Source organism: Nyctibius grandis, chromosome 6 (genome assembly GCF_013368605.1).
Source record: "Nyctibius grandis isolate bNycGra1 chromosome 6, bNycGra1.pri, whole genome shotgun sequence".
NCBI lineage: Eukaryota > Metazoa > Chordata > Aves > Nyctibiiformes > Nyctibiidae > Nyctibius > Nyctibius grandis.
In genome coordinates, this window is record NC_090663.1 from 46300589 (window position 1) to 46321819 (window position 21231).

Sequence of the window (21231 nt, forward strand, 5' to 3'; positions counted from 1 at the left end):
AAGCACACAGGTGTCATTGATAAGACCTAGTATCTATACTTGAGACAGGTATTTGTATCATTGTGTGTATGTGGATATATTATACTCACATTTATTTTGTCACTTTTTTGTTTGTTTGAAAATTTATAATCTCTTAAAAATTAGTATCTTTGTCAATGATCTGGACGAGGGGATCAAGTGCACTCTCAGTAAGTTTGCAGGTGACACCAAGTTGGATGGGAGTGTTGATCTGCTTGAGGGTAGGAAGGCTCTGCAGAGGGATCTGGAGACTGGCTGGATCGATGGGCCAAGGCCAATTGTATGAGGTTCAACAAGGCTAAGTGTTGGGTCCTGCACTTGGGGCACAACAATGCCATGCACCGCTACAGGCTTGGGGAAGAGTGGCTGGAAAGCTGCCCAGTGGCAAAGGACCTGGCGGTGTTGGTTGACAAGTGGCTGAATATGAGCCAGCAGTGTGCCCAGGTGACCAAGAAGGCCAACAGCATCCTGGCTTGTATCAGAAATAGTGTGGCCAGCAGGATTAGGGAAGTGATCATCCCCCTGTACTCAGCACTGGTGAAGCTGTATCTTTAATTCTGTGTTCAGTTTTGGGCCCCTCACTACAAGAAAGACATTGAGGTGCTGGAGCGTGTCCAACGAAGGGCAGCGAAGCTGGTGAAGGGTCTGGAGAACAAGTCTCATGAGGAGCAGCTGAAGGAACTGAGGTTGTTTAGCCTGGAGAAAGGGAGACTGAGGGGAGACCTTATCGCTCTCTACAACTACCTGAAAGGGGGTTGTAGCGAGGTGGGTGTCAGTCTCTTCTCCCAAGTAGGGAGCATTAGGATGAGAGGAAATGGCCTCAAGTTGCATCAGGGGAGGTTTAGATTGGATATCAGGAAAAATTTCTTCAGTGAAAGAGTTATCAAACATTGCAACAGGCTGCCCAGGAAAATGGTGGAGTCACCATCCCTGGAGGTGTTTAAAAGATGTGTAGATGTGGTGCTTAGGGACATGGTTTAGTGGTGGACTTGGCAGTGCTAGGTTAACGGTTAGACTTGATAATCTTACAGGTCTTCTCCAACCTAAATGATTCTATGATTCTGTGATTCTATGAAAGACTGTATTTAGACTTGAGATCTAAGATTTTAATATGTGTGACTAAAAATACAAGAGTCTTGTGGATTTTTGGACCTTGTGAATTTCTGGACCTAGGAATGTGTTAATGTGATCCAAACTGGTTCGTTTGTTTTCAAACTTACTATAATATTAGCAACACTTGTAAGATTGAGTGGTTTCTACCTAATGTTGATTTTACATCTAGTACATTCTAAATGTACTGTGCTGTTCAATATCATTATAGATGATCTAGACGTAGGGATTGAGTGCACCTTCATTAAATTTGCAGATGACACCAAGCTGGGTGGGAGTGTCAATCTGCTGGAGGGTAGGAAGGCCCTACAAAGGGATCTGGGCAGGTTAGATAGATGGGCCGAGACCAACGGCATGAGGTTCAACAAGAACAAGTGCCGGGTCTTACACTTCGGCCACAATAACCCCATGCAGCGCTACAGGCTGGGGGAAGAGTGGTTAGAAAGCGGCCGGGCAGAAAGAGACCTGGGGGTGCTGATCGACAGCTGGCTAAACATGAGGCAACAGTGTGCCCAGGTGGCCAAGAAGGCCAATGGCATCCTGGCCTCTATTAGGAATAGTGTAGCCAGCCGGTCTAGGGAAGTGATCGTCCCTCTGTACTCGGCACTGGTGAGGCCGCACCTTGAGTACTGTGTTCAGTTCTGGGCCCCGCACTTCAAGAAAGATGTTGAGGTGTTGGAGCGAGTCCAGAGGAGGGCGACCAAGCTGGTGAAGGGTCTGGAGGGTCTGACCTATGAGGAATGGCTGAGGGAGCTGGGGTTTTTTAGCCTGGAGAAGAGGAGGCTCAGAGGTGACCTTATTGCAGTCTACAACTACCTGAAGGCAGGTTGTAGTGGAGTGGGAGTCGGCCTCTTCTCCCAGGCAACTAGTGATAGGACAAGAGGACATAGCCTCAAGCTTTGCCAGGGGAGGTTCAGGTTGTACATTAGGAAGCCTTTCTTCTCAGAAAGGGTTATTAGACATTGGAATGGGCTGCCCAGGGAGGTGGTGGAGTCCCCATCTCTGGATATGTTTAAAAAAAGACTGGACATGGCACTTAGTGCCATGGTCTAGTTGACATGGTGTTGTCAGGGCAACGGTTGGACTCGATGATCCCAGAGGTCTCTTCCAACCTGATTGATTCTGTGATTCTGTAAATGTTCATGTTTTGACACTTCAAGTACAATGCAGAAGATAATAGCCTTTGCTTAGCTTACGTGGACCAAAGCTGGAGATAGGTGGGTATTTTTAGAACAGATTGTTCAATTGTATGAAGCACTTTGTGAGCTCTGTGAGCATGAGGAGCTCTTCTGCAGAAAATGTTATGGTCCCGTTCTGGGTAGCTTCCTCTGAAGTTTTGGGGTCTGTGGAATCTTTCCCACCTAACCTGAGCTAGGAATCTTTCTAAGGCACGTAGAGAGATGTATTTGCCTTTACAAGGTTTCAGATGAGGATCTTCTCTACAAGTACAATTGTTCCAATTGAGAGGAGAAAAAAGGTTTCCGACCCAGTTTTCAGAATTTCCTTTTGGGAGCCTTCGAAGTCATGAAGTTCTCTCCTTTGACGGTATAAAGAATTCACACATGTACTTCAGGAGGTATCTGAAATATTAGGCACAATTTGGACCGGATCCTACTTTATCAGTTTTTTGAGAGACAGAATCAAGAGTTGATTTAGATGGCTAAGAAGAGTCTTTTCAGGGCTCTTTTTCATCAACAGGTAAGGAAATATAATCTATGTGGAAAAATCTGTTGTCATTGTGCTACTGATTTTAAATTCCCTGTGAACATGGTGCTGTCAGAAGTGTTTGACTTCCACTTGTAACATGGTACCAGAAATTAATTATAAATAGCTAGAATGTTGTACAAAATATTAATTGATGACTCTGCTTGTTTTAAATTAAATTTACTGTTTCAAAGAGTTATACCTCATAAACCTGAAAACAGAGGTAGCGTTGTTACAAAAATGTTGAAAAGTTTGTTATTTGTTGTAGGAATGCTAGGATGTAAACATGGAAGTTTGATGGTAGGCTTTGGCGTGTTTATTTTCTTTTTACTCAAACAAAGCAAATCAGATTGTAGAAAATGGTTATGTGTGAGACATTCAAGTTGTCCTATCTTTTCTTATTTTCTTTTTCTCTTTAAAAAAGAAATTTTTTTGACAAAAAAACACAGTTTCACAAAAACATCTAAATAATGACTGTTTAAGGTCTAGTGTTCTAGTACTGTGTTTAGTTACCTAAATTGCATATATCTAATTGTGAAAAAAAATTTGCTTTCAAATAGAAAAGATCCTATTTGCGTGATATTTACTTAATTTTATAAATAGCCAATATCTACTTGATTAAATTCATTTGACAGGCTACTGCAAAAAGGCAGTCCTTCTATAGACAGAAAGTGATCAAATGAATATATGATCAGTAGGGTTTTTTTTTTCACTTTCATTTGTGGATTTAGAAATGCAAAAATTATTTGAAAACTGGTTTTATAAATGCAACTGTATGGTTTTTCTGGTATGTGCATTTCTGAACCTCAAAATTTCCCATTTGAGGCAACAAAAGATACTTCATCTTATGAGAAATTAACATGTCTGTGATTCAGAAGAAAATATTAGATCACAGTGTCCCTGTAAACACACAAAGAAACAAAAATAATGATAACCATTCAACATGGTAATGTCCTTTCTAATACCATTAAGAAATTCTTAAAACTGTTCTTCAAGAGCTAAGCTCTCGAGGAGTGTCCCTAATGAAATCCCTCAAAGTTGGTCTCCAAAGTCTTAGTAGGTCCAAGACATCAGGCACATTAATTTTTAAGTATACCAGGGAGTACAGCCCCTATTTTGGGGATGACTGACAGCTACATCTAGAAATCAATCTTCCTAAGAACTTCTTAATCATGTATAATGACCTTATACTTAACCCATGAGACTTAGTGATCTGTACAGAACAACAGCTATGACAGAAAGCCACCTGAATGCAACTTCCCCTTTCACAGACCTAATTATTCCAGCAGATCCCTGGAGTTGTTCATTACCCTTGAGGAGTTAAAAATCTGTTTTGTCACCCTTTCCCTCAGGCTGTCCTTATTCTTGTTACAGAGTTCCTTCCTCACTGAAAAACCATTCTGCATTTAAAAAAAGCAATTTGTGACATCCTTTCTGGTTGTCTGTTTGTATTTAGGATTTTTCATATTTCAGTCTCCCTGGTGGCATTTGAGACAGGATTTATTAAAAGTCTTGGGCACAGTCCTTCTGACCAAGGTAGATGTGGTGCAAGTTTATAGAGCCTTGCTGGTGCTTTTCAGAGTTGTTTCAGCTATTAAATACATTGATCCTTACAATCATTAATACTATTTCTAAACAACCCAAACAATAGTGTTTAAGTTGTTCTGCTAGAGCCATCAATATGCTGATAACAAGTTAAAAAATGTAAGGTGCCTACGTTGTTGTGTTTTTACAAGAGTTACATCTTTTTGTTTAACTGACACTTAACTTTTTTCCAAAGCTGAATCTTATTGCTAATGCAGAGTAGAATATTTCAAATAATTAATAGGATTTTATTTCCAAAATCCTTTTTGTTTCCAGATGTGTTCAGATTGCATATATCTAGAGGTATCATTACTCTAAATGCTATATGAACACTTAAATCTTGTCTTCAGGCCATTTATGGTCTAAATAGATATGACAAAGGGGAAACAGATACTTTACCCCCCTACTACAATAATACCCCCATTGTGGGTGGGGAAATAAGGAGTTGAAAAATTAAGTGAGATTTTACTTACCTGTTTAATGTATTTTACAATATTTTTCTATTTCTGAATTAATTTTGTGTGATAAAACTCTAGGAAATTAATGCATCCAATGCAAAGCACAAAAAAATGCTGTAGTCCCACAAATATTTCTGCTAACAGGCAGTCTGTTTCTGAAGAATAATTGTGCACCTTGTCACATTAGAAGATGAAAGACCAGAGGCCAGAGGTAATAGAGAATCTTCTTATGGGTTGGGAATAATATGATTACTTGGAGTCTAATACTCTAATAATTTTGAAAATAACAGAAAAATACAAGAAGTCTGAAAGAAAATTACTTATAAATTGGCTTGTCTAGAACTAGCATGGTGAGATATTATTACACTAAAATTGCCAAATACCCTTACAAACTTGCAGCAGGAAAAGACCAATTTTGTATAGAAAAGTGTAAATAAAATTAACAATTTCAGACCTTTGCTTGGAGGTTTTTACTTCATTCTGTCCTAAGTTCCTTATCAATGAAGAGACACAGCTGACATTATGCAGAGATAAATTAAATTTCCCTGATCTTCATTGCTAAAGCGTATTTGGAAACCCTGATGTACAGACAGAACTAGTCAGCCGAACAATAAGTTTTTGCTTATTCCTGTCAGTGCTCTCCCATATGATCATTGTATAGTTATAAGAGAGAAAAAGAATTGCAGTTTTAAACATCATTTTTAACGTCTTGAAAATGCTGACTGCCTGAGAATCTGGCTGCTTCCTGAGATTATCTCAGAAAATGTCCCATAAGCTCTAATGCAAAGTTGTACAGGCTGGCAACCTTGAACCATAGTTGTAATTTGCTAAAATAAAAGGTTCTTCTAATGATTTTCTGCATGTGTCAGGTTAGCATAAGCCCATGCATCCTTAAAGCAAGAGTCTAAAAGAAGAAATCCAACCTAGAAGTAATTCTGAGCAGCAATTTCAAATTAATCCGTCTTTACTTAAAATTAAAGATTTTCAACTAAATCAGAATTGTTGACTGAAGTTTGAGTCAATCTTTTGTACAGTATTATCCTTATACACAATGAAACGTATATAAATGTTTATTGTAGCATTTTATTTTATTTATCCCTCTTCAGGTATCTTCTACTTTTCCTTAACAGTCACTCCTATTAATAAAATGGCCAGTCTGGTGTCCCAGCAATAGGATTCATCTTGAATTATTTTTTTTCCCCACCTCCATATAAAATTCTCTAGAACACTTTCTGGAAAATGAGAGACTTCAGGATGCAAACTTTCACAGGTGTTTTAGGGATGTTGCAGCTGTGCTTTCTTTCTTTCCCTTGTACCTTTTGTTGTAAAATGAGTCAGTTATCCTAGGTTTATAATGAGACCTTCCCTATCTCTTGCCATAACCCAGGCTCCGCTCCTATCTGTGTAATCATAGTGAGCAGGAACATATTACAACTTTAGACAGGTGACAGAGAGTGTTACGCCTAATGCTGCCTCCTTCTTGGGCTAATATGGAGCCAGATGGGTCTCACCTACATCAGCACTTTTGTGAACAGCAAATACGACAGAAAGCATTCACATCTGCTTAGTCCTCTCTTTAGTGTAGTCTTTCCTGCTCAGGTCTGTCCTGATAAAGCTACATTTGGAAGGAAAACTTATTCCCAGCTTGTGCACGGTAGGCCTCAGCTGTCAGGTGCTGTTAACTGAAGATTTTCTGATAGCCAAAATATTAGACAAATCCATCACAAGTGAAAACCTTCTTGCTATGCAGCTTGCACACTGACCAGGTAAAAGCCATGGTCTAGATGGCAGCCAGGACTCCAGCAGAGTGCATGTGTGTTTATTCACATGTATAATTTGTCCGTGTCTTTTATTGTACAGGACAGCGTACTGCTATTGGAAAGAATCATGCTGTTTACTTCTCTTGGCATATTAGATAAACAATTTTTATATAATGCAATCTGTAAGTCATATGTATGTGTGCTGTTTTGATTTCCACAGAATGTCAAAAGCTATCTTCCTCAATGTACACAAGGATTTATTGCTTATGAGTTTAATAAGCAGGCAAACAATAGTTTTACCTTGAAAAGCAGATTATATTTACTAAGAGTTGAAATTATCCCCTGAGAAATAATCAGAAACACAGGAGCATTTCTGTTGGTTCCTTTTGAGGAAATGTTTTGAATGCTGGTGAGTAAGGCATGGAGGAGGGGTGTATTTCTCAGTAATATTTCCCTTGGGATTGTTTTGGCTGAGGAAAAGAGCTTAAGCTGGTACTTCACATTTTTCCAGACAATGTTCAGAAATAGCTGCATAAAAGATCATTTCATTATGGTATATGGAAATAGATTTCAAATAAGTGGTTAAAATGAGAGAAAAAGAAAATCTTCTTTTGTAATTTAGACATCTGAACAGCAATTTTTGCTCTCCTCAGTGTAATGTCCTGGTACTTAATCATCAAGAATAAATTACTACCCTTCAACTATACTAATTTTCCCCCTTTAGCTGCTGCTTTTAGTTTTGTGTCACAATTGTGAAAAATGTGTAAGAACAGCATTCTGTTTGGCGCTCAAAGTGGTAATATATGTAGTCTATGATTTGGGCAATTAGTTTCCTAGTTCTAGGTTGCCCGGTGATTTTGTGAGTTTCAGTTCTTTATCACCTGACCCCCTTATGTTTCAAATGCAGATGTTAAAATCTAGGTATGTACTTAAGTGCTTTCCTGACTTTTCCTCAAGTATATCACCTTCAAGAGTGACACTTGTATTATTTTATCAATATTATAGTAGAGAAGAAAGTCATTGCAGAGAGAAAGCACTTCTGATAATCTTAAGTTTGGGCAGTTCTTTAGAGGTTCTTTAAAATTGAACTAAGAATTTTACTTTACCATGTTAATCTCTTAAGGGTTTATTATGTGAACGTGGAACGGAGGTGATGATCTTTATGTGGTATAGCAGTTCTGGAGGAGGTGGACTGCTCCATTTTAGATCAAAGCTGCATCTATCTTGGTCACCATGTGCCTGGCTTACCTCTGAAATGCTTAGCCATTTTTATTTCATCTAAACTAATATTTGACCTAGATTTTAGACATTTCTACACTATACTGCAGTGACTGATGGTCGTGAAAGGGTTTGACTTGGTGAAACAAGCCAAATGAAAGCTAAGAAGAGATGTGATTCTCTCTATTTAAAACACTGAAATCGTAAATACCAGAGGAGAGAAGGAACTAAAAAAATTAGTAAAAACAACAACAAATATACCTGGGATGTAAATAAAAATACAAACTACTTCAAGTGCAAATTCTGAAAAAAGAAACATAAACTACTTTAAAGGTAAAGCATGATTAGTTTTTGAAATTATTACATCAAACAGTTGTTTAGTAGAAAGCTAGACCCCCATGACCCACAGTGGTTTTTCTCCAGTATATGATGCTATTTAATAGATAGATTATGACAGCTTTAATATGTGTAAACTTTATTTTTCAGTCTTGGAAATAACAAAAGAAGTTTATTATATGAAACGTTGTTTGAAGTAGGTTTATTAATTCTGATGTGCCAGTTATATTTCTGTTTTCTAGGAAGCGTATATCATAAATATCGGACTTCAAACTCTATATTTAAATATTAAACTATAATTATGTTGAACTTTAACTGAATTTATAGAAAATATTAGAACATAATGACATTTTTCTGGTTCTTTCCTGTTGATATCAGTGATTTGTAATAAAATCATCTGGTTTTAATTATATTTCTGACTCCAATGCAAATGTTTTAATTTCGAGCTCTGTCCTTAACTGTGACAAATGTAATAGATAAAAATCCAGTGGGACATCACTATTAGACACAGTTTTTAAAAAACCTAAAAGCTATATAGAAAGGAGTGAGAAAAAAATTGAGGAATGGGAATAGAGGATGCACTTAATTCACAGGCTAATGCTAGTTAAGGGAATCAAGAAAAAAATAGGGATAAAATCTTCTGCAGATATGTAATATCATTCCAACCTTAATTTAGTGATGAATAAAACCTTTGAAATGTTCAGTGGTCTTTCACTATTCTTCAGATAAATTTATTTCTTTTTAGAGTAAAATTTGAAACTGACTGAGAGAAATAAAATAAGCAGGTGTTTGGGGTTTTTCCCTTTTTCCTTAGCAGAGTTTATTAAATACATAGCACTAACTAGATTCTAGTGTGCTAAAATACAAGTACTTAATGATGTGAGCTTTTCCAGCATGGACCACAAATGCTAATTTAAAAATGCCTTGTCTCAAGCTCAAAAGTGATGCCTCTTTCAGTAAGCTTACGCTTAAAATTCCACGTGCAGATGCATTATCTACAATTACCTACTTTGGCCCACAAGATCCATCCCTGAATACACCTTTAAAGTGGCTTTTATCTTATATTCCCTTCTAGCTGGCATCTTATTCATTAAAATCTCTTCTTATGGTTGCTCTTTTTCTGCAACTTGTCCTACAGTTTGGTGAGCTGTCCAGAATGCCAAATTCAGAACAATATTGTAAGCACAAGAATAATTCCTCCCTTCATGCAGGTACACAAAAGGCAGGATAGGAAACAGTATGTTTCACATCGACCCCTTTCTGAATCCAAGGTCTTGAGGAGAATCTCTAGCTAAAAGCAGAACTAACAGAGAAAAGCGAAATAATCTGGGAAGGGTTAAGAGGCCTTCAGGAACAGAGCCTTAGAGGTAAATAATGGTATACTGAACATTCATCCTTAGACAGAATGTTTGAAGGTGGAGGAATCTTCCAGAATTTTTCAAATCTGAAACACCTATTAAATAATTCTGATATCTTTTACAGATAAAGTTGAATAACATATCTGCTATATATCCTTATTCATTCAGTCGGGTCCTGTCTCCCTCTGCTTTCCCTAATCCACAAAAAAAAAAAATTGTTTTATCTTGACGTTTTATCTGGAGAAGAAGGGAGAGTCTGTTGCTTGAATGCTTGGCTATGTTTTTAAATTGTGTTAAACACATCAAAAATATCATAAATATCTAATGGCTTGCTTTATTTTTTTTGCTTTTTTCTTTTCTTTCTGTCAGGCAGTAATAATAATGAATGCGACAGATCAACAGGGAGCAAGAAAAAGTGAGACTACCCTGATAAAAAGTCATAGCTAATTTAGAATTTCTGGGGAAGGGGACTTTATGTGGTTGCCTGACTTACACAGGGAGTTTTTGGTGCAATCAACTTTTTCTTTTCCTTTCTGAAATGGTCATTCTACCATACCATGGACATTACCACAGACATACATATCTAAAGGAAAATCTACTGATTTCTAAATCTGATTACTGAGTTATCCAAGTTGACCTGTTTTAGCAGTATAGAAACAGTTTTCAGATTTCTTTATTGTTTTCAGAACAACAGCTAAGGCAGGCAGGCTTGATTTTAACAGCAGTAGAAACTGGGAATTCCTGTGTGCTCTCATGTCAATTTTTCTATAGCCATATTCACCGATTTCATTTTTTCAGTGCTCAGTTTTAGCTTAAAAGTTTTTAGAAGAATAGTATTCAGTAGCACTAAATTTCATTCTGTATTAGGATGTATACTCAACTGCCTGGCCACATGCACCATAAGCCTGTGATACGACCCATAGCACATTACAGGAAAAAACGTGTGTGTATATCAAATGCAGCTGAAAACTTCTACATAGGCAAGAGGCGTGGCGGTTTCTGGATTTCCCATCCATGTCCGTATGCAAGTGTGCATGTACTTTACAGCTGATGCAGGAAAACCAAACATGAGGTCTGAGCTCTAGCTACAGGAATAATTAGCTCAGCCTGTTCCTGATGACCCTTTTTCCAAGCAACAATTTAGGAAGATACAAACTGTATTAGTAGGTCTGATACTGGCAGCCGGCTGTTCTTATCAATCATCTTTTCCATGGCCTCCTCCAAGATGTAAAGTACGTCAGGTAAAGATAAAATATCATAACTTTCAAGGCATTGCTGAGGCTGAGTATCATGTTCCTTTTTCATAGAATTGAATATATTTTATGGGAAGGAAAAAATGGACTCCAACAAGTTACCTGGATTTTATTCTCCTCTTAGTTCTGTAAACATTGCAAACCACTTAAGCTTCACTCTCCTGATTTATAAAAACACTAAAATTCCTCAACAGAATTATTTTCCAGGAAATCACTGTAGATCATTTGTTACTGTGCATAATGTGTATGCTATAGGTATAATGTTTGACAAGAAAACTCGTATTTCTAAATGCTTTGAGACTGATGGTGGGATTATTTTTTTTAGCTGGTTAATTTAATGATTTTTTAAAATGAAGCTGACATATAATTTATATGTAGTATTTCAATAGCATCCACTGTTTATGTACTGTATCTGTGTATCACTGGAGCAATTTCCATGATGCAGGATTCTTGTGTGGTGGCTGAGCACAGCAGCTGCTCTATCTTTCCAACTATACAATTTTTTTTTTTTTCCTCTTAGGATTTGATACCAGCATTTTGCCGATTTGCAAAGACTCGCTTGGCTGGATGTTTAACAGGCTCGATACGAACTATGACCTGTTGTTGGACCAGTCAGAACTCGGAAGCATTTACCTTGACAAGAACGAGCCATGCACCAGGGCGTTCTTCAATTCTTGTGACACATACAAGGACAGTTTGATATCTAACAATGAGTGGTGCTACTGCTTCCAAAGACAGCAAGGTAAAAGATGAGAATAACCTGCATACGTATGTGACTGACTTTTTTGTAGTGCTTTATCTTTTTTTAACATATTAAGATTACAGTAAATTACAAGCTGTACAATGAATTTGCGTTAAGCTTTTTGACCTGTTGTGAATACCTAAAGTGAAGTAAAAAAAAATAATAAAAAATAAAATAAACAACCCAAGCTAAATGGAAAGTCTTGCTAGAAATTCAAGGATTCTAAATAAAGTGTAAAACAGCAGCTAATGCTTTTACAGCAATATTGTTTCTCATGCCAACTTCCAGTGAGTATGCAGAGGAAAGAGACCAAAATAAAGAACAAAATTACTTAAATTATTTCTTTCCCAATCTACTTTGCCTGTGTTATAAAATACCCTTTTTTATTGCTAAAGTAGGGCATCTTAGTGTTCTATTTTGTGAGCCTATTAAAATAACTGAATGAACATTATGGATAAAGTGATGTCCAGCCATTTTGACCTAAACCCAATTGATTTTTACTGCCTAGATGAATCTCTGGTTAAATGTCCTGATGTGATTTGGTTAAACAAATAAACACAACCTGTAAGCATTATTTTCCTGAGGATCATATAACAATTTTAGATCTAGGTGAGACGTCACATAAATTATATAATCAAACTAATTGTAATGAATCAAAGAATTTACTCATTAAATATTGGCTGAAACTGGACAGAATTGCCCCTTCATTTTTCTTACTAACATGAGGGAGATTTTCAAGGGAATAACCAGCAGCTAGGGTCCAAATTTCTACTACCAGTAGAGGAGATGAGACTGATTTGGTGGAAAGTTTGCAAAGTCAGCCCAACCTTTTTGAAAATTTAATACCAGTTTTTAACTCTCACTTGTGCCCTTAAAACTCTCATGATAAATCCCCATTAGCACTCAACATCTATGGTTTTATTCTGATTTCTGTGGAAATAAAGATTTTTATCATGCCACATCTGCCAGTTGTAAATCTGAACAAAAATAAAGCTGTACTTCTGTAGGTACATACTAAATAGCATACTTCTTTTCTTTGGTAACTTTCTAGTTAAAAAGTTAACATTTAATCTTTCAAAACACCTTGTTTGCTCTATAGTAGAACAACAACAAAATTAGTAAATGAAAAATAACCCATCCCAGAAGTAAAGTAGTTCTTAAAGTAAAGAATATAACATGGGGGCTTTTTTTGTTGTCTTTAAAAAAAACACCACCACAATCATTTCAGCTTAATATATAAACACCATTACTCTTTGGAGGGCAGCATAATTCTTTTCAATTGTCAGAGAAAGTACAGCACATAACATGTGGCCTAGTATGGTCCAAGGTTCTTCTGCCAATTGGCTTTTCTACCAATTTCATATAATGTGTGTACAGCCTAACCAGGGCATTAAGAAAGCACTCCCACAGATTAGTTTCAAGTAGTTTTGTGTTCTATAGCCTATAAATACTCTTTGTCTAAAATACTTGCTCAGTGTACTGCTAGAGCACAAGGATGGTATCATAAAGAGTGAACTGAACACTACTGAATTATATTAATGGTACCCCGAAGGCTAAAAATCTGGGATCCGGCTTTCAGTGATACTGATTCTCTCCATTGAAGAATCTAACACTATCAAGCTTTTCTTCCCATTTTACCAGTTTCCTCACTTGTCTTGACCATGGTGTTGTGCTAAGGGGCTGATTTAGAACAGATTAGATAGCTTTTGATACCACAGTGTGTTTGAGCATATAGTAAAAAAAAGAGGTATCGTCAACATTGTAGATGAGGTGATATCTCAATTTTGGCAATCCTTGCACATTAAACATGCAGTCCATCCCTCCAAGTTAACACTGTCAACAAAATCTATATACTACTCCTTTTTTGAAGGCGTAAGGAGAAAAAAAAGCTTATAGTCTTCTTTTGTCACATCTTACTATTAGCTCTTGCACAACTATCCGAGTCCTAACTCTCTAGTGTATTAGAAACCCACTGAATTCTCTGTTCATGATTTGCAGTTTTATGCTAAACCTTGTAATATGCTCATGTTTGGTGATGTTTTACTTGATTGAACAATCTAAATAAGACCTTTAACTAGACCTTTGCTATTATATTATATTATATTATATTATATTATATTATATTATATTTATTATATTATATTTAATGGTTGGACTCGATGATCCAAGAGGTCTCTTCCAACCTGATTGATTCTGTGATTCTGTGATTAACAGCAAAGAGATGGCTAGGTAGAGAAATTCAGTGGCTTCTTTCTGATGTTTACTAAAATAAGTTGATATTAACAGAACGCCTCAAGCCATGTAGACAGCTCTCTGTATTCATTGAGCTTAGTAGGTGCTTTCTGGGCAGATCTACAATTTTACAGCACTGCTGTTGATTAACGATGTTCAAAGCGAATACAAAATTTAGTCAACAATATGTATGATACTGGGTTAGACATTCTGTTATGCTTTTTTAAAATACGTAGTATTTGCCTGAGTTATTATCTGAGAAGCCCTCTTGCTCTTTGATCTTAGCTTCACAGTTCAGGACTGTCAGGATCAGACAAGTACTTGCAACTCTTCTTCATTCTTTCTTTCTGCTTGAGGTCTGTCGTGATACATTACAGTACACTAGACCCATTACTGCACATTACTCACAACTTCTAGTCAATATAAGCAACTTATGAATACTTAAGTCAGATCTTTCTTGCTCAGAAAAAGATCTTCCTGTAGTAGCTGTCCCACCTTGACTAATGCTTAAACATTTATGTACGGCTCAGTGGTGCTTATTACATTTTTTCTTGGCCTTATTCTGCTTTAAGTGTAGTTTAGTATTTCAGAGATACATCCAAGACACTATAATGCATTTTCGCAATACTTCAAAATCTGCACTTTGCCAGTGCTCTTTGCAAGTCTTCCTGTACGCTTTGGTCGCTATTGCCCTCTACAGTTCATGCAGGTGCTTCAGTGCCCATTTTCAGAACTTATTTTCTTAGTTGTTTGACACTAGCTTAGCACTTCAGTGCTTATCTAAATGCTGAGGCACTTGCAGTGTTGGCCTTTTTATGGATTGGATATCTTTCTTGCAGTACTTCATCATTATTACAGCCTTGGTTTTGTTGCATCACTGCTTCAGAGTAGCAGAGTAGCCAATTTTGCTGGGACTGTTAATGCTTAGTACCCAAGTATTTCTTTACTGCAGGCCTCTGCATGGATCTATTAGTCCAGCACTTTTCTACATGCCTTTTTCTTACAGCCTCTTCTGTCTGTCAAGGCTGGAAGAGATCTTTATGACTTTAAAACTAGTTTATTTTACAGAATTATATTTACCATGATTCATATTTGTTACATCAGTCTTTTCAGACTGCAGGACTTCAAATATGTTTGTAGATGGTTCTAAAGGAAGGTGTAACGTACCTTAACACGTAATTGAGGTCACCAGAAAGATTTCTTGAAGTGCAGTATTGATGCTTCAAATCCCTGAAGTTCAAGCCTTGGTTGTTCAAGAACAATTATAGTACTTGACCCCAAGTACAGGCAAGGCACAACATGGCAGCCTCATCTGCGGTGGACCATATGCCAGAAGCTAGGGGCTCTGCTAAATATTATCTACTTGATAGATGGAAAATCACTGTTTTGTAAGTGAATAAGATGGAGACTCTGTGAAAGCTGGAGGCTGACTGTGTGGGTAGCAGCTCCTTGAGGCGTGTCTGTTAAAAATCCTAGACTTTCTTTGTCAAATCTACCAGTTCTACTCCCATTGCTCTGTTAATGTGCGTCTTTTTGGTAAATCAAAGCTTAATCATTCTAGCCTTGCAGCGCCTCTTGGCACAACTGAATATTGGTGTCTCAAGGGCCAGTATTAATAGCATGGGGTACTCTGGTGTACATCACTACTTCGAGCACTGAAGAACTGAGGATGGCTGCTGTTACGTGGTTCATGAATGACTCATAACAATGCAGTGATATTGTCAGAAAGACAATTCCTGCCACATCTGTGGAAGTAGATTAAGGATGAATATTAGGTCTCTTATTTGTGTTCAGATTATCAGAAACGCTGATGTCAGATTAATTTCTATTTCAAAGGAAGCCACCACACTGATTTTTGTAAAGGAATTTTTTTCTCCTTGGCTCAAGACTCCCAAATGTCCAGTGACACTGCTTTTCATTGAAATAAGTTCAGAAATCTAAAAGAAAGCTTTTACAGACTCAGGAACTAACTGGAAAATAAAGAGGGAAGCATTATGATTTGGAGAGAGAGGAAAAAGGATATGCTGTGAACCAAAAGGAATTGGTTGAACTTCTAGCCTGCCATTCTCTTTGACAGTTTTAAGCACCAGAGTGATTTAGTATTGTTAAGCGTTTTTGCTGCTTTTATCCTGAGAAGCAAAGCTTAAATGTGAATCTTGAAGACCTAGCTTCTGAGAAGAAGAGAGTTTTTGGGTAAGTAACTTTCTCATATTGTTTTGTTACCTTTTGGTTAGTGGTATTCCTTTTTATAATTATACCACCAAAGCTTTACAGCTGTAAATGAAGATTTTTTTTTTTTTCTTTAGGCATAGTCCATCATTTTTACATTTCCACAAGTTAGTGCTCATGTGTGCAACTCTATGTTTCTAATTCAGGATTTTTTTCCATAGAACAAAATACATGTATTTTTCCTATTTGACTAGTGCTTCTCCTTCAGGATATTTCCCATCTTCTTTGAAAGGTAGAATAGAATAGAATCATTTAGGTTGGAAAGGACCTTTAATATCATCGAGTCCAACCGGTTTTGTAAGGTAATGAGCATCTCTGGCATAATAGTGAGCATGATCATCACCAAAGCACTTCTTATAACAAGAAATGTAAAACTTTATATAGCCTCAGCAAATACTCAAAGACTAAATACTTAAAACCCAATACCCAGCCAGTGATGTCAAGTCCCAGTGCTTTTCAAGAGCACGCACATAAAGTTGCTTAGTTGTCAAAAATCTCTTGAAAGTTTGTTCTGGCACTAAGACTCCTGTGAACAGTATTTTAAAAGTAGAGCCTACTTCTAAGGCCTTCACTCTAAAAAGAAACATTTAGTGTGAAAAACTGGCCCACCAGAATTGCGGCCACTGTAAACGTTTATAAGCTTCTTTAAATGTATGGGATATGTAAATATCTTTTAAAATGTAAACCCAAGAGAAATTAACAGTCTGCTGTCAGTAAGGGGTTATTAATTGTCTTCCAGTTTCTATTTACTCTGTTAGATCACACACAGAATCACAGAATCAACCAGGTTGGAAGAGACCTCAGGGATCATCGAGTCCAACCGCTGCCCCTACACCACCCTGTCAACTAGACCATGGCACTAAGTGATAAGAGGTTATGAATAATTCCAAAGGCCTATTGGTATATCTAGGCTATGCCAGCCAAGAGACTCGGTGTTCACCAGAAATGTATTTTTTGGATCCCCAGTTCATCTAGGCATTTGCCACCCAAGTTTGAGCATTTCCACAAAAAAAGGCACCTCCATGTATTATAATGTATTCTTGCCATTCCTGCACTCCTTTGTGCATCTTGTGCTGCTCTCAGCTGGCTAAAGAGTGAGCACTCTTGTTTTCCTTTAGGAGGAATTCAGGAAAGGTTTCTTTGGACTATCACTGCTCAAGTGATTTTTGCCTACCCATTGCGCTACACAGCGACTGCGTTCTGGTCTGTGTGTGCTTCATCAATAAGCTAGGCTAGTCTTACTCGTCTTTAAACTAGCTCGGAAGATTTTTTTCTGTTTGCATAGAAGAAAAGTAGTTTCACTATATTTCAGAAGGGAGCCTTGAGTTAATTGCGTAGCAAAGATGTATTCTAAATAATCAGAGTCTGCTAAAATGGAAAATGCATTTAGTATTCATAGAATGTGAGATTTTAGTGAGACGTTGTCAGAATACTGTCTGGGAACGGTATAAGCTAAAGACACATGAGTAAACTCAGTAATACTACTGCTGATTCAGAATGAGAAATGCCTTTGTGCTAATGGTCTGATGTGGTACGCAATATCAGTGTTCAGAGGTTAGTACTTCGCTGTCTTTGATTCTTTCACTTACTCAGCAGTAATATATACACATTCACGTCTTATTTCCTACCCATTCATGAGGTATACTGTGACTTGATGTTATATACAGTGGAAAATTAAATGATTCACAACTGGAGTAAGCTATAATTCTGACAAATGGAAAACAATTTTAATACCTATTCTGCCTCTTAGAGCCATCTAAAGTTTGGCCACTGTTTTTAACATAGTTTGCTGAACACGGGGCTTTATACCCATAGGATTGAGTCTTAAATTGTTGCAATAGAATCACAATCCTGTAGACTTCAGTGGGGAAAATTCTTATTTTCTTAGTGTGGTACGTGAAATACAAAACTTGAAGGTGACTTCTAACAAGGACAAAAGGGAAAGAATTAAAAGAGCCATCCTGTTTCTAACCAATACATGAGGCAAGCTTCACAGTCGCACTGATTTCTGTAAACTGATAAAATAGGGTGTGATAAGAGTTACTATTTTGGTCTAGGATTCCTCGATCCTCCAGACTTGTGACTAGATGCTCACTTACAGCTGGGTTAACAGGGAGTAGCCTTCTGCACAAGTCCATGGTGGTGCTCAAATTCATAATTCTGGAGCTATAGCAAGGTGCAGTAATTCTTCTATTTCAGAGCATGACTACTAATGCAGGATGCATGCGTTTCTCAAGATCAGTAGTTAGAGTGACCTTAGAACATAGCAAACTACAAAAACTTAGTCATATGCTTTCTTCCCTCGATGCAGTGTAATCTGTTTAACATTTTTTATGTCATTTTAGACCCACCTTGCCAGACAGAACTCAGCAACATTCAGAAGCAGCAAGGAGGAAAGAAGCTCCTAGGTGAGCCATAGATCATTCTCTTGAAGGTTTTATTGCTTACATAAATAACCTGAGTGAAACAGCAACATAAAATCAATATTAATCCAACAAAGATAGACCGCAGTAAATTCCAGCAACAAAATTTATGAAATTTTTGAAAGCTATTAAACTTAGTTTTATTACCTTACCTACCAAAAGATAATACATCTGTTTTATTACCCTAATAGAACGTACGTTTTTACAGTTATAGAGGGGACAGTGTAAGGCACTCCTAAATTAGTATCTCTGCTGATCCTTTACCTGTAATATTAAGTAATTGAAATCTTTGTTGTGAATCAGTTTATAGTGTAACAATATAACTGAAATGTAAAATCTTCGTTTTACTGTTAGCCACTGTATAAAAGCTGCAATAAAAGGCCTCACCCAAAGTAGTCAAAACTATTTCTGCTAAGGATGGTGTCTAACAACAGCTACACACTTCAAAATGCTTTCATATGAATGTTTTGTTCATTGCGGTTTGTCTACATTTTATGTTTCTTTCAAAAAGTCTCTGTTCGTTCCAAATGAAAAACAGTGGATTATTCAGCCTTCGGCAAGTCACTGCCTCACAAAATAAGTCCCTGATTGTGTCTCTTGTACTCTTGGTGGGCAACACTTTTGGCTTAAAGACTAATTTGCCTAGGTATTTTGCATATAAATGCAAATTCAGCATTCCTTTTTTACATTTGTTGTTCATGAAATCAGTGCATTAACACTGCATTTGTCTTCTGTGGTGGGGTAGTTAAATATTAGTAAGTAACTAAATGGATTGTAAAACATATATAAAATAAAAATAGCTCCTAGGCCTTGTAGGGGATAGTTTGTTAGTCCAGGAAGCCTGGCCTGTATTATTCAGACTTTTTTGTACTCCACAGATTATAGAACATCCCACTCAGGGTTGGGTGCTACATTTGAGCCTTTTCCCCAAAATACAGCAAAGATCTTGACTGAGACATTCAGGGAGTAAGGAATATGTATCACAGGATCAATGAAAAATGTAAAGGAGGATTCGTTGCTTTATTTCTTGAAATCAGTCCAAGACTGATATGTGTTATTTTCCTTCCCACATTTGATATATTCAATCACTTTGTGCTTAACTGAGTTTAGTAATAGTAAAGCAGTCAGTGTAGAGTTTGGAATGAGGAAACAGCAAAAGGTAGTTACTTTCTGCTATAATTGTTACATTGGCCAAGAGGCAGTTTTTAATATTTTTATTCAATATTTATATATCACAGGGCAGTACATCCCCTTATGTGATGAAGATGGGTATTACAAACCAAGTCAGTGCCATGGAAGCATAGGGCAGTGCTGGTGTGTTGACAGATACGGTAATGAGGTAACAGCATCCAGAACAAACGGTGCAGCAGAATGTGGTAAGTTAAGAACCCTTTGTGGCATTTGGTTTCGAGGTGGAAACCCTTTGATTACCAACTAGATTAAATTTCTTCAGTAAGAACAGATGTGGGACCCAACTACATGGATTTTGAAACAAAAAAGAACAAATTGTAATTTGTTATTATTATTACTTCAATATTTTCTGCAACTCCTATCACTGTGTCAGATATTAATAGACCCTCATATATATGCTTGGCATAGTGTATATAAACACAGGGAAAATTAATTATCTAGGGCAGTGTTAGACAAGCCCCAAAATGCTTGATGAAATCCCTTTGGGTAATCAGCATGCTAGTGAATTCAATTTGACATTTTTTTCAGTTTATGTTTGAGGGAATTACCAAAACTCCTAGCAAACTACATCTTCCCTTATTTTTCCCTTCCTTGCAGCACTGTGCAACTTCTTCCAAGAATTCCCATATTACCTTTATTTGATGTCCTAGATATAAAAAATGGCAATGAAATACTTTCCTTTTTTTTAAAAAAAAAAAGTCTTACATTACTCCTTTCCACTTCTTTTACAACAAAAAAACATAGCCTGAAACAAAGGGTAAATTTAACACAATATTTGACATAGAAGCTCAGGCCTATTGTCCAGCTAATCCAGAATCCTTCCTAGGTAAATGAGCAGTTCTAAATATGTAAGAACTGAACAGTAGACAGTGTATATTATGAGTAGTCCTTATTGTCATCTGCAAGTTGGACTTAAATATCTTTCAGTTGTTCCTGGCACTCATTATAGTTCTACAAATCCATAAAATTTGTCTCCTTTAGTTAACATTGTGAAATTCATCCATATTGAAGTGCTTTTCTTTTAAGACAAAGGAATTTTCATATTATTTATGATTTATTTCTATGTCACACTGTGTAGTTTAAAATAAGTAATTGTCCTGAAACTAAATATTCTGGTTTGGTTTTGTGTACTTATGTGTATTATACTATAAATATGTAGTCTGTCTTGCGTATCTTTTCTATAACTATCACACCTTTTTAGCTATCGATTTAGAGACTTCAGGTGATTTTGCCTCTGGCGATTTCCATGAATGGACAGATGATGAAGATGATGAAGATGAAATAATGAATGATGAAGATGAAATTGAAGGTGATGATGAAGACGAAGGAGATGATGATGTTGATGATGATGATGATGATCATGATGGATATATTTGATGATATTAGGGGGTCCATGAATTGTACCCTTCTAAAATTCACAAGATAACATTTCATAAAATCCCTTTGCTCTCCAAGGTCAAAAGGATTCTAACAAACATGTATATTTTGTATGATTATTTCAAACATTGCAACTGGAGTCATAGACTTTTTTTGTTTAAATAAAAATAATTATATGTGCTTTTGAGTTTTTAAATGCCTTTGCGCTGAAGAAAACACATTGGAAGTCTAGCCGGAA

At 36.8% G+C, this 21231-nt stretch overlaps 1 protein-coding gene across 1 annotated transcript in view; it reads left to right on the forward strand.

Moving 5' to 3' along the window:
• The window catches only part of SPOCK3 (SPARC (osteonectin), cwcv and kazal like domains proteoglycan 3), a 245831-nt gene extending 224838 nt beyond the window's left edge, over window positions 1-20993 (forward strand). The window contains exons 10-13 of the mRNA XM_068403290.1: window positions 11320-11541; window positions 18348-18410; window positions 19664-19801; window positions 20818-20993. Coding sequence (XP_068259391.1) covers window positions 11320-11541; window positions 18348-18410; window positions 19664-19801; window positions 20818-20993 — 599 coding nt within the window. The remainder of the gene's footprint in view (window positions 1-11319; window positions 11542-18347; window positions 18411-19663; window positions 19802-20817) is intronic.
• Window positions 20994-21231: the final 238 nt, after the last annotated feature.